General features: G+C 42.2%; 1 protein-coding gene across 1 annotated transcript in view; it reads right to left on the reverse strand.

Annotated features, from left to right (window-relative positions):
• The window catches only part of nlgn4xb (neuroligin 4 X-linked b), a 41,401-nt gene that overhangs the window by 26,199 nt on the left and 615 nt on the right, over nt 1-14,587 (reverse strand). The window contains exon 2 of the mRNA XM_037539459.1: nt 1,461-2,154. Coding sequence (XP_037395356.1) covers nt 1,461-1,932 — 472 coding nt within the window. The 5' untranslated portion in view covers nt 1,933-2,154. The remainder of the gene's footprint in view (nt 1-1,460; nt 2,155-14,587) is intronic.

Below are 14,587 nucleotides of genomic sequence, written 5' to 3' on the forward strand. Positions count from 1 at the left end.
GAGGGACAGGTGGGAGACAGGTGGGAACAATCAGGGGTGGACCAAAACAAACGCAAAAGTGGGAGGAGCCAATTGTGACATTTGAAAGAGTCACGCCTCCCTTTACACACCAGACTTTCAGATTTATGTCCTCATCAAAGCAATAATAATAATAATAATCAAAGTAATAATAATAATCTTCGATATCTGCTTAATGATGACCGGTTTATCAATTTAACCAATCAGCCAGAAAGTTTCGTTCAGTCTGAACGAGAGAATTAGATGGGGCTTTAACAGTCCTGTAGCCTTAATGGATTAAACTGAGTCTGTGGGATGCATCATATGAACACGTGCCACTCGAAGGACTCTGACTGTCCACTGTGGTCAACCGAAAGGACTCACAGGGTTGTACGTTAGAGCATTGTGCATGGACTTGATTGAAGAATGTGATTGCAATTTGTAGACAGTCCCTAGGGTTTAGTTTGAAAAGGCACTAATATTAATGTTAACACACTTCAGGAGGTTTAGTTTAGTAGAAACTTGTGCAGCAAGAAATGAGAATAAAACCTTCTTCCCAGAATCAGGCGATGTGGACATCCAGAGTAAACGGCTGACTCGGATGTCATTGGGAAGACGCTGCAGATCCCAGTTCTGCCAGTGACAATAAATAAATTGGCTCACATTTCTATTCAATTTTCTGTGGAATTTTTCTACAGATTCCTCTGCAGGTGGAAGCCCCGCCCCTTCTCAAAATGAAAAACTCTTCAAACAGCACAGCATGTGGCACATTTATCAATCTCAACAGTGAATTCTGCTCAAAGGTGGTCTCTGACTACTAATTTACTTACTGTTCTTTGAAATCTTATTATTATTATTATTATTCTACTCTAAAAAATATAAAAATTCTCATGCAAGTGGTACTACACTTAAGGTAGCACTGAATTTAAGGTGGCAATGAATTGAAGGTATCAGTAAATTTAAGGAGGCAGTGGATTTAATGGCATAGCAACCACCTAGCAACACCCTGCAAATGGCTTTGGATACCACAGCAACCGCATAGCAATGTCTAAGCAACACTTTAGCCACCATCAACAGTCTCACAGAATGTTTTAAGGTAATTAAGCTTTTTGTATTCTGTGACTACCCAACCCTGGCTCTACTAAAGAAATCCAATTTTAGGAAGCACCAAGATTCTACTAACGTCAAAGCAAAACTGCTGTTATTTTTGTTATTTATACGAGAAAACATTATTTACACAACGTATAACTAATTTTCCTCCACGAAAAATTGTGTGGAACCACGCTGAGCCACTTCCTAAACTCACTCTAGCAATAATTTCTGTTTGGGTCCCAGTTTGGTATCAATTCTGCTTTGGTTCAAAACCTTGAGAACCTGTTATACTGTTTTCTGGAAACCTGAACAAATATTTCAATCCATTTTTCACAGAACAGCTCCTTTTGAAACAGAAAAGGTGGGCTTACCTTCCTCCGTGGGCACGTAGACGTTCAGATAGAGGCAGTCTTCGTTCTGGTCCTGCACGTAAGTGGCCACTGTGTCCAGGTTGGCCGTAAACCAGACGGGCAGCATGTCGCTCAGTAAAAGCCTGTCCTCCAGGTACTGCGGGCACACTGGGGCAAACTGGGTGGCGTTCCTGATGCCAGGCCAGGATGTGGGTGGCTCGGGAGCTTGGAACCTTCTCTCGCCAGTAGGGGGCATGGCATAAGGTACGCCCAGGTACTGCTCCACCGGGCCCAGAATTTCACTGGGCAACGATGCCCTGAACCCCCGAAGTTTCCCGTAGTTTGTCGTGACCGTGGTGTACTGGATTTGCTGGCAGAAGACCACTGTAAATCCCAAAGACAAGACGAAGAGCCAAAGAGACTTGCCGAGGTTTGGTACAGTCAAGGCAGAGAGAACCCACAAGGGTTCCTTTGGTTCTTTCAGCCTGGACATGGCTCCACTCCACCTTCTAATCCTAATAAGAAAGAACCAATTCTCTTACTCCAGCCGCCTGATGGCCAGCTCGCCGATTGAACAGGTGCACTCGTTCCTCCCCATGTCAAGGCATTGGACGTCTGCCCTTGTACGGACAGCAGGAGAAATTGCGTAGTCGCCCCTCCAGGCTCTCTCTGGCACAGTCACTTCCCTGACTCAATTTCAGTCAGAACGATCATCCTGTGGGAGACAGAGAGGAAGAGGCTGGAGAGGAGGCAGTTTGAAAGAATTATTCGCAAACATGCTCCACTGGAGCAGAAACACGCTCAAGTCCTTGTTGAATGGGGTGAGGACCGCGGTGTAAATCCTGTTTTCTTGTTTTCTGCACTTCTATGTGAAACGTCTTTCTAGCAGGGCTGTTCACAGGCAGCCGTTTAGGGGCCTCGTGCCACAGTGGGTCCCCAGGAGTGTGTGTTTTATTCTTTTTTTGACATAATATTGGCAGAAATTCAAGAAACCATTAAAGATTCATACATAAATTAAACACTCGCTGTAACTTTATTCTGGATATATATATATATATATATATATATATAAGAACTTTCCTTGGATATGAATTCAACTATATTTTCTGGATATTAATTCAAATATTAGAATTTTGTTCGGGATATTAATTCTATTAGAACTCTGTTCTGGATTATAATTCAATTCGAACTCTGTTCTGGGTATTAATACTATTTGAACTTTGTTCTCGATATTAATTGTATTAGAACTTAATTCTGGACATTAATTCTATTAGAACTTCATTCTGGACATCTAGAACTTTGTTTTAGATATGAATTGTACTAGAACTCCATTCTGGATGCTGATTATGTTAGAGTTTGAATTTAGATCGTATTTTTATTAGAACATCACCAGTGCTATTAATTCTGTTCATTCTGGACATTAACTTCTAGATTGACCTCTTTATAGATCTGAATTAGATTTCTGAATATTATTTCTTGTAGAACTTTGTTCTGGATATGAGCTCTATTAGACCTTCGTTTTGAGCGTTAATTGTATTAGAACCTCTTTCTGGGTATTAACTTTATTAGGATGTGAATTCTGGAAAATAAGGCTTTACCACATTAAGACCGTCAGAAGTCTGGATGTTTACTTTATGATGCAAAATGTAACTTTATTGCATTTTTTTACAGCTTTCTCTTCGCTGCCTGAAAGCCCTGACGTTGTGGGCTGTTAGCTCATATTACAGGTCTACATTTCTACACACAGTCATTTTATACACTTCTCTGTAACTGGATTTATGTTGTTAAGCACCGATTCCAGGCCTCGGTGCAGCAGCCAGGCTGTGGACGGAGACAGGACGGCGAGGCAGGTAGCTACGTTAAGATTGCTCTGTTTGTCCATCATTAAAATGAATTGACTTTAAAAGATTGGGGGTGGTTTTTGCTGGCAGACTGCGGCGCACTGTCTCTAATGAAAAAGGCCTGCTGTATAAATCAGACAAGCCTTCTTCAGTCCTCGTCTATTAATGCTCCAGCCCATTAACACAGCTGTCAGTGGGCCCCCGCATCGCAGCGTGCTGTTAGCAAGATCCGCACCTATTGATTTATATAACCTTCCCTTCGGAGCTGCACCTCAGAGGTAGACGGAGGTGAATTAAAGCTGTGGAAAATGGCTAAAAACACAGCAAGCAGTCTCCTCAAATGTGTATATTATGGATGCTGGTTCTCAGTAAGCTTAAAACAGCCGCTAGCTCGCCCTCGCAGACCAGTCGCGTATGTTTCTCACGTGGAGTGTGCAAAAGCCACGTGTGCTCTCAAGGACGTCACGTGAGAGTTTACCAATATTTAGCCAGGTCTGACCACTTGCTATTAACTATTTAAAACCTCTGAAGTTGTGGACGTCCCAGCTCATATGTTCACACGTGTGAACAAACGTGTAATCATGTGATCATGTTTTTTCACACGTGTGAACAAACAAAGTGGCTAGATAAAACGTGTGATTCCTTGAGAGCACACGTAGCTTTTGCACACTCCACGTGAGAAACATACGCAACTTATCTGTGAGGGTGAGCTAACGGCTGTTTTAAGCTTACTGAGATCACATGATTACACGTTTTTTCACACGTGAAGTGTGAACTGTGCAAAAAGCACAGGGTGGTAACGCTTTGCTAGACAGTGGTAAAATGTCTATTAAAAGCTACACTCTTAAAAAAGAGGGTGCTTCAAGGGTTCCTTAGTAAAGAAAATGCTTCAGTCTAGAACCATACACACTCAGAGAACCCTTTACATGATTACAAATTTCTTTGTATCGTGAAAGGGTTCTTCAGGTTGATGGAGAATGTGCATGAATGTGCTATAAATGGTTCTATATAGAGCCTTTTTGAAAAGGGTTCTATATAGCACACAAAAGTGTTCTTCCATTGTAACAAGAACCTTTTCTGGTACTATATAGAACCATTTTCCAAAAGATTCTATATAGAACCCCCAGCAGCACATTCTCCATCAATCTGAAGAACCTTTTCATGATACAAAGAAATTTGTAATCATGTAAAGGGTTATTTGAGTGTTTATGGTTCTATACAGAACCATTTTCTTTACTAAAGAACCCTTTAAAGCGCCACCTTTTTTAGAGTGTAGTTAAATCTAAATGGAGCGCTGAATTAAAATGACGGTTGTCCATTTTTACTGCTTACTCCAAAACTAGTCAATCAGCCAAGTCCTGTTTGGTGTCTGGATTTTGCTTCTGGACTGGAGGTGGACGATCTGGCGAAATATCATATCACGATACTTCAGGACATTTTCTACGATACACGATACGTCGCTATATTCATTTTTTTCTGACATCTGATAAATTTGCGCATATTTCAAAAATACTGTCAAAAACTACAAATTCAATTATTTGTATTTTATACCATTTTATACAAAGTGCTGCACCAAATCCAATTAAACAAGACTAATTATGCTCTCCTTGTAATCAAACCTATAAAAAATGGCTCATCAGATCAACCTAAATAAATACTATGAATGAAAGACTCTTTGAATCAATGTCATTTTTTTAGTGTAATAAAACTACAGTCAAAAGTCACAGGACACCGTTTTATTTTATTTTATTTTTTATTTTATTATCAACTTCTATCTCTGGGGTCATCGCAAACAAATTGTGTATGCTGAGAAAATCCGCAACAAACACCACCTTCAGCACCGCATCGTGGAGTCTTGTGACAGCATTTCTCCAGAGATTCTCATGCGGGTTCATAACGATTGGATCCTGCGCCTTCAGCTCTGTGTTCAGCACCAGGGACAGCACACCGAACACGTCACACAGCTGCATCACAGGCAACGTTCCCAGTTGTTGTTGCAACTTTCTGTGTTGCTAACCTTTGAACCACAAGAGAGATTGCAAATGTGATTGCGGCTCGATTTCTGAGACAATTCTTGTCTTTGATCTGCTACACGACCACCTTCCCATTGGAAAAACTGGCCCTTGGTTCAATATGACGGCTTTCAAGGTGGCGGCATGTTCCGGACATAGCCTAAAAGATAGGCCCCCTCACCCGTTCCTCGCTGGGGTCTTCAGATCTGTCATTTTCCCTTTCGTTTCTGAAATAAAACAGTGTCCTGTGACTTTTGACTCTATTTCTTTGGCTCTATCCCTGTATTTCACTTGCTTGTTACTACATGAAGTATTTTTTTCAGGTTGATCTGATGAGCCTCTTTTTCCCATGTGGTTTTTAAGCTTTGACACCATCAAGTGTATCATGATAATGATAAAGATCGTCATATTGCCCAGCTCTTCAATGGAGCTATGAGGCTAATGTAGCTCAGAAGCAAAGGGAGTTTATTTACACCAGTTAGCATCGAGCTAACTGCGTGCCTAAATCATAACACAGCTGGGTCAAACCGTGTGCTGGTGTTCAGCGTCTCTAATAGACTTGTTTTCTGTGGTTTCTGACAGTTTGACTCGCTGTCGTCCACAAACATGGACTAAAGCACATGAGCAGAGCTAAAAACAGCAGCACAGCCACCTTAAAGCCTGACTGCTGTGTACGGAAGGAAGAGCTGTGGAAAGCTGACTTCCTGCCAAACTTCAATATTTAAAAGGTGTCACCCGAAGCCCATCTCAGTAGGATAATGTCCGTATCAACCTCCGCAGGTAATTTCATTTTCAAGGATAATCCATTTTTTCCCCTCGCCGGTCTTGGGAGGAGGAGTATCGAGTGGTCAGCAGGATTTCAGCCACCCGAACTCAAATCTGAAAAGCCTTTTTAATTAGTTTTCACCCTTAACAAACCCCAGCGCCGGCCGCTCTTGGTAAGCTGTTCACGCATCTCCAACACGCTTCCTCAAACTGCTCTCCGCTGCAAATTCCCCTCTGGACTGACACAGTCAATGGTCAGCCGCGACCTCAGGGTGTCAATTACCCGCAAAACTCAATTTGTTCCAAAAAAACAAGCCTATGGGGCAGAAAGTGGCCTGTAAGCGAGCATATTGCCTCGGTAACAAATTGCACTTCTTTTTCTCCATGACCTGTGATTTTCCGTGCAGAATGAAGGCGAATAAATGTACTTTTTGTATGAAAACAGTCACAGCAGGACGGCCAGAGATGTTATAAAGGAAGAGATTGGTCACTGGTTAAAATATGAATGGGAAAGTTTGTAATACTCAACATGGCGTCTGATTATGGAGAAAGTCCCACCCAGGGAGCCAGCTTGCTTATGTCCCACCCAGGGAGCCAGCTTGCTTATGTCCCACCCAGTGGACCAGCTTGCTTATGTCCCACCCAGTGGACCAGCTTGCTTATGTCCCACCCAGTGGACCAGCTTGCTTATGTCTCACCCAGTGGACCAGCTTGCTTATGTCTCACCCAGTGGACCAGCTTGCTTATGTCCCACCCAGTGGACCAGCTTGCTTATGTCCCACCCTTTGGACCAGCTTGCTTATGTCCCACCCAGTGGACCAGCTTGCTTATGTCCCACCCTTTGGACCAGCTTGCTTTAGTCTCACCCAGGGAACCAGCTTGCTTATGTCCCACCCAGGGAACCAATTTGCTTAAGTCCCACCCAGTGGACCAGCTTGCTTATGTCCCACCCTTTGGACCAGCTTGCTTTAGTCTCACCCAGGGAACCAGCTTGCTTATGTCCCACCCAGGGAACCAATTTGCTTAAGTCCCACCCAGGGAACCAGCTTGCTTATGTCCCACCCTTTGGACCAGCTTGCTTTAGTCTCACCCAGGGAACCAGCTTGCTTATGTCCCACCCTTTCAACCAGCTTGCTTTAGTCTCGCCCAGTGGACCAGCTTGCTTATGTCCCGCCCAGGGAACCAATTTGCTTATGTCCCGCCCAGGGAACCAACTTGCTGGTTACGCCAAGAGCGAAGGAAGGTCAACAATATTAGCTGCGTTCCAAAGCCGAGGCTGCATTTAACAGCTGGTAAGTCATAGCAGGTCGTTCCAAAGTAAAGGATTCTGTGTGTAGATGATTGCTTACTTAAAGCATTCGTCCATATATCCTATTTTATTTGGAAGTATTTGTAAATATGTAGTTTATCGTACTACATAATAACATTTCTATTTCCACAAAGAGATAAAAAAGCAACAAACGGGCAATGGGCTCATGCAAGAGGCAGGACCTCTCTGGTGACGCCACCACGCAGCCTCATTAGGACTGTTCCATTGGTGTGACCTATAGGCTACTAAGGAGGAGTCTTCATAGGACAGTCCTACTGAGGACTGTACCTTGGCTGCAGTCTCAGCTTTAGAATGCAGCAAAAAGCCCCCCGTCGTTGTGCAGATCTGGCGAGCGCAGCAGCCAGAACAGCCTGAAAAATCCTGTTTCTTTTGCATTTTTCAGCCAAACGCTACAAACTATTTTATGAGGGTTTTACTGGTGACTTCAAAAGTGTTTTGTTCTCTTCCCACTCAGAGAGAGAGGACTCTCGTCTTGTATGGCTGGTAAAATTACCTGCCTGTGGTGTTGTGAAGATGAGCAGACTTTTCTTTAAGGACTTTGGTACTGCTAAACAAAACTGAATGATGAGACATTTTCCTACAGCAAATAAATCACAATTTGAAATTGTAAATTGTAAAATTGCTGAGTGCAATTTTTAAAGGTTTTAATTATAACCGAGGTTTCCAGCATTGAGCGCATTCACATGCACCTAATAATCTGATCATAATTGGATTTCTGCCGTTATCAGATTATTCAAATGATCATGTAAAGACCAGATTCTGATCTAGAAAACCAATTAATAAATCTGATAAAGAGGCTGGATTTCAGCTCAGTAATCAGATTTCTCAGTGCTGTGAACTTTTACTCTGATTTCTTTTGGAGTCTCAGTCTGAGCATGTGTGAAAACAGGTACCGGAAATGAGCGAGCAGCATCGCCACGAGACGCAGCAAAACACATTTGAAACCAAACACAAGCTTGACGAAATGAAGAATTTGAATATTCTTCATCTTCTAGACGATGAATGTTCACATTTTCAGGTAAAGTGGAGTGATGTTCTAAAAAAAAGAGCCACAGAATGAAGTTTGGGGTTTATGTTACGTTTACGTCTTCTTCTGTGAGTTTATCGACTGTTGTAAAGTATAAATCTGATTACTGTCTGACTCATGTAGACCTGGAGTTTCCTCATTATCTGATTACTGTCTGACTCATGTAGACCTGGAGTTTCCCCGTTATCTGATTACTGTCTGACTCCTGTAGACCTGGAGTTTCCTCATTATCTGATTACTGTCTGACTCCTGTAGACCTGGAGTTTCCCCATTATCTGATTACTGTCTGACTCCTGTAGACCTGGAGTTTCCCCATTATCTGATTACTGTCTGACTCATGTAGACCTGGAGTTTCCCCATTATCTGATTACTGTCTGACTCCTGTAGACCTGGAGTTTCCTCATTATCTGATTACTGTCTGACTCCTGTAGACCTGGAGTTTCCCCATTATCTGATTACTGTCTGACTCATGTAGACCTGGAGTTTCCCCATTGTCTGATTACTGTCTGACAACTGTAGACCTGGAGTTTCCCCATTATCTGATTACTGACTGACTCCTGTAGACCTGGAGTTTCCCTGTTATCTGATTACTGTCTGACTCATGTAGACCTGGAGTTTCCCCATTATCTGATTACTGTCTGACTCATGTAGACCTGGAGTTTCCCCATTATCTGATTACTGTCTGACTCATGTAGACCTGGAGTTTCCCCCTTATCTGATTACTGTCTGACTCCTGTAGACCTGGAGTTTCCCCATTATCTGATTACTGTCTGACTCATGTAGACCTGGAGTTTCCCCATTATCTGAATACTGTCTGACTCATGTAGACCTGGAGTTTCCCCATTATCTGATTACTGTCTGACTCCTGTAGACCTGGAGTTTCCCTGTTATCTGATTACTGTCTGACTCATGTAGACCTGGAGTTTCCCCATTGTCTGATTACTGTCTGACTCATGTAGACCTGGAGTTTCCCCATTATCTGAATACTGTCTGACTCATGTAGACCTGGAGTTTCCCCATTATCTGATTACTGTCTGACTCATGTAGACCTGGAGTTTCCCCATTATCTGATTACTGTCTGACTCCTGTAGACCTGGAGTTTCCCCATTATCTGATTACTGTCTGACTCATGTAGACCTGGAGTTTCCCCATTATCTGATTACTGGCTGACTCATGTAGACCTGGAGTTTCCCCATTATCTGATTACTGTCTGACTCCTGTAGACCTGGAGTTTCCCCATTATCTGATTACTGTCTGACTCCTGTAGACCTGGAGTTTCCCCGTTATCTGATTACTGTCTGACTCATGTAGACCTGGAGTTTCCCCGTTATCTGATTACTGTCTGACTCCTGTAGACCTGGAGTTTCCCCGTTATCTGATTACTGTCTGACTCATGTAGACCTGGAGTTTCCCCATTATCTGATTACTGTGTGACTCATGTAGACCTGGAGTTTCCCCATTATATGATTACTGTCTGACTCATGTAGACCTGGAGTTTCCCCATTATCCGATACGTCTCTTCTAATTTTTTGGTACAGAAACATCAGCCTAAATGTTGATGATGAGACGAATGTCGAGTTGGACTGACGTAAAAGTCGCATGAATCCCGATCTGGCTGTTCGGACTGAGTCGCATCGCCGCAGGTCGGATACGGATCGGATTTCGGATTTCAGCACCACATATGAAAGCGTCTCAAATCGGCATGGAAAATGTCAGATTCAGTGTGTTTATCTGTTCAAACTGACACCCATCTGAGGGAAAAGATCAGACCTGGGCCACTTTTACCTGCTGTGTAAACGGAGCCTATTAGACTTGCTTATGTTGTTTCTGTCACTGTGTGACACACTAGCCATGTTTACATGCAGCCTAATAATCCGTTAATAATGCGACTAATAGCTCAATCGGAATAGAATACGTCCATGTAAACACCTCAGTCGGAATAGTCTAGTCCAATTGAGGCCATTCGGAATACAGTTTCTATCTGATTGATCAAGATGGGTAAATAGTCTGTTAAATGGAAGAATAATATCCGTGTAAATGTCTGTATCCGATTACATTCCCTATCGGAAAGTTTAAGTCCGTTCTGCATGTGTGTCGCGTCACAGTGAGAGTTTATCCCGTTCAACGCGGCGGAGCAGAAACTGGTCTGCAGAGGAGACGAAGTTCATGCTCTGATCTTTAAAAGACGGCGGTGGGACGGACGTCCAGCTTATGTGTCTCAGAGCACGACGTCTTCCTCTCGGCCTTCTTTAATAAGGACGTGTGAAGGACGTTTTCCTGAGTCTGACGTCATTTTAAAGCAGTTAAAAAGGGGGTTCTGTTTATTGATGTATTGTTTTAAAATACAGAGACTTTGGCTTTGATGTACATATTAAGATTCAAGATTCCATCGATTGGCAATCTTAGCTAAAATGAAAGCGATTGACTCAAAATCTCTTTGGTTTTACAGACATTTTGATGGCCCTTTTCCTTAAATAGAGCTAAATTTATGTCTAAATTACTTTTTAAAAAGCAACAAAGTAATTGTTGTTTTTTAACTCTGTAAAAAGTGAAGGTTTCTATATTTTAACTTAAAATTAAATGATTTAAATTCACATTTAATTGATCCCAAAAGCGTAAAATATGTGTATTTACCGTTAATATGGTGATTTTAGGCTGTCCCACCACACGGACATTGAACTTCTCTATGAAATGTATTCATTGAAATCATCCTGTAACTCCACAGCTATGATTTTACTTGGTTATGTTTTTTACTGTAATGTTATAAATGTGTTATTTTCCCTATTGTTTCAAAATAGTCTTAAAACATTTCATTCAGCAGGTTATTTTACCAGAAGTGTCAATGTGGTTACAGGAGCCATTATTTCAAATTACTAATACAACCCCAATTCCAGTGAAGTTGGGACGTTGTATAAAACATAAATAAAACAGAATACGATGATTTGCAAATCCTTTTCAACCGACATTCAATTGAATCCACTACAAAGACGAGATATTTAATGTTCAAACGGATCAACTTTATTGTTCTTTTGTAAATATTCACTCATTTTGAATTTGATGCCTGCAACACGTTCCAGAGAAGTTGGGACAGGGGCAACAAAAGACTGGGAAAGTTGAGGAATGCTGAAAAAACACCTGTTTGGAACATTCCACAGGTGAACAGGTTAATTGGAAACAGGTGAGTGTCATGATTGGGTATAAAGGGAGCGTCACTGAAAGGCTCAGTCGTTCACAAGCAAGGACGGGCGAGGTTCACCACTTAGTGAACAGCTGCGTGAGCAAATAGTCCAACAGTTTAAGAACAACGTTTCTCAACGTGCAACTGCAAGGAATTTAGGGATTTCATCATCTACAGTCCATAATATCATCAGAAGATTCAGAGAATCTGGAGAAATCTCTGCAGGTAAGCGGTGAGGCAGGAAACCAACACTGAATGCCCGTGACCTTTGATCCCTCAGGCGGCGCTGCATTAAAAACCCACATCATTCTGTAATGGATATTCCCACATGGGCTCAGGAACACTTCGGAAAACCACGGTCAGTGAACTCAGTTCGTCGCTCCGTCTACAAGTGCAGGTTAAAACTCTGCCATGCAAAGCGAAGCCACATATCAACACCACCCAGAAACGCCGCCGGCTTCTCTGGGCCGAGCTCATCTGAGATGGACTGACGCAGAGTGGAAAAGTGTCCTGTGGTCTGACGCGTCCACATTTCACACTGTTTCTGGAAATCATGGACGTCGTGTCCTCCGGGCCAAAGAGGAAAAGGACTGTCCGGATTGTTTTCAGCTCAAAGTTCAAAAGCCAGCATCTCTGATGGTGTGGGGGGGTGTTAGTGCCCATGGCAGAGTAACCTGCACATCTGTGAAGGCCCCATTAATGCTGAAAGGTACATACAGGTTTTGGAGCAACATCTGCTGCCATCCATGCAGCGTCTTTTTCAGGGACGTCCTGCTTATTTCAGCGAGACGATGCCGAGCCACATTCTGCACGTGTTACAACAGCGTGGCTTCGTAGTAAAAGGGTGCGGGTACTAGACTGACCTGCCTGCAGTCCAGACCGTCTCCCATTGAAAATGTGTGGCGCATTATGAAGCTCAAAATACGACAGCGGAGACCCCCGGACTGCTGAGCAGTGAAGCTGGACATCAAGCAGGAATGGGAAAGAATTCCACCTACAAAGCTTCAACAATCAGTGTCCTCAGTTCCCAAACGCTTATTGAGTGTTAAAGGAAAGGTGATGTAACTCAGTGGGAAACACGCCCCTGTCCCAACTTCTCTGGAACGTGTCGCAGGCATCAAATTTAAAATGAGTGAATATTTGCAAAAAGCAATAAAGTTTATCCGTTTGAACATTAAATATCTCGTCTTTGTAGTGAATTCAATTGAATATCGGTTGAAAAAGATTTGCAAATCATCGTATTATGATTTTATTTATGTTTTATACAACGTCCCAACTTCACTGGAATTGGTGTTGTACAAAAAGGATGCAATTTTAGTTTGGAAAGAAAAAACTACATATCAGAAATATAAAGAAATACAAGAAAACTTTGGACTTTTATTATTTATTGAAAAAGACAAAAAGTATTTCACTAATATTTGAATTTTTCTTTCTTTTTTTTTTTTGCTAGAAAATAATGGGTTTATTTGACAAGCGCTTTTAAACGCCATTTATAATGTCCATCTCTCTAAAAACTGGTAACAGGTTTGCAAAAAATGCTCGTATAGTCTCTGATTTGACAGCCTGAGGTGGGACGGGAACAGGAATCCCTTCCTAATGTTTCAGCACTTCATTTTGATTAATAGTTTGTAAAAATGGCCAAATAAACAAGTATATTTTTTATAGTTTTGAGGCCTAAAATCACATAAAGTGCCATATATAGTGCACATTTAGCTTTGTAAAACAAGTGTGTGTGTGTGTGTGTGTGTGTGTGTGTGTGTGTGTGTGTATATATATATATATATATATATATATATATATATATATATATATATATCGCTGCTGTCGGAAGAAAACCTCGTATCTCCAAAATAGTAACTTTACAGGAGAAGGAAAAAACATACTTTACTTTCAATGTAAGTCTATGGAACCAGAATTTTTCCCGGGTCATTTTGGGTCATTTCTTTTAGGCCATTCATCATAAAATCTGCAAACAATGTAAAGAGTAACAGACACTTTCAAATTGTGTCAAAAACTGAAAAATGCCAAAAATGGAGATACAAGGTTTTCTTCTGACAGCAACAATATATATATAATAAATGAAATACATTGCAATAACCTGTAAGTCTATTGCATTTCGTGTGCTGGGTTTGGTTTCAAAGCGTTTGAGAGAGAGTCTTCGTAACATTGGTGTTCGGGCTTCTGAATGTTTGAAAGGAACAGGTCCAGTGGGCAAATCCTAAATGCTATCTGATGCACCAAACTCAGGCCAGTAAATGTACTGAACACCTCCTTTTTGTGTCTAATGGAGTGAGTTTGGTAGGTGTACTGAGCACTGTATCAGTAGTCCCTCACCCCTGACCACAGCAGTGGAAAATTTTCAGCTCTGGCCATTAATTGGCTCCCACTCATTTTACCTAGGGATGCTAAATCATGCTGAAAGTCAGAGAGCGTGGGGACAAAGCCAGACCGAGGAGGCCCGGGACATGCTGGGGCGCATTCAAAGCGGGCTGCACCAATGCTCATAATATTTGTGCGTGTACAAGATATGAATGCGGGGCGATGAGGTGAAGCTTCCTGCTGCAATACCCAACGCCGTGGACCTCTGTGCTCGGGAGAAAGCTGTAACTGGCTCTAACTGATGTCCATAGTACCACCTTGTGGCTTGCTGGCACAGTGCTGAGAGGACCTGCTGATGAGAAGGCAATGCACCGCTTTTAACATCCAAATCAAAAACACATCAAGTCTCCACATCAGAACTGCCCTCAAAATGAGGCTTTATTTCGCTTATTTACTATTAAAGCCAGTGTTCGCTGTTTTTTAACCCTTTTCTGCCTGCAGTCGCTTCGATATGCACCCACAGTTCAGGTTCTCTTCTGCCCCAATCAGCAACAGCTAACTATGGAGGTCCCTCAGCATTCGGGCAAACGCTGAAGTTCTGGCCTTTCTCTCTCCACGCAAGCGTTTCCTAAACGCGCAGACGTCCCTGTCCGCAATAAAACCGACGCTTCTTAAC

This window comes from Pygocentrus nattereri, chromosome 6, assembly GCF_015220715.1.
Source record: "Pygocentrus nattereri isolate fPygNat1 chromosome 6, fPygNat1.pri, whole genome shotgun sequence".
NCBI classification, from domain to species: domain Eukaryota; kingdom Metazoa; phylum Chordata; class Actinopteri; order Characiformes; family Serrasalmidae; genus Pygocentrus; species Pygocentrus nattereri.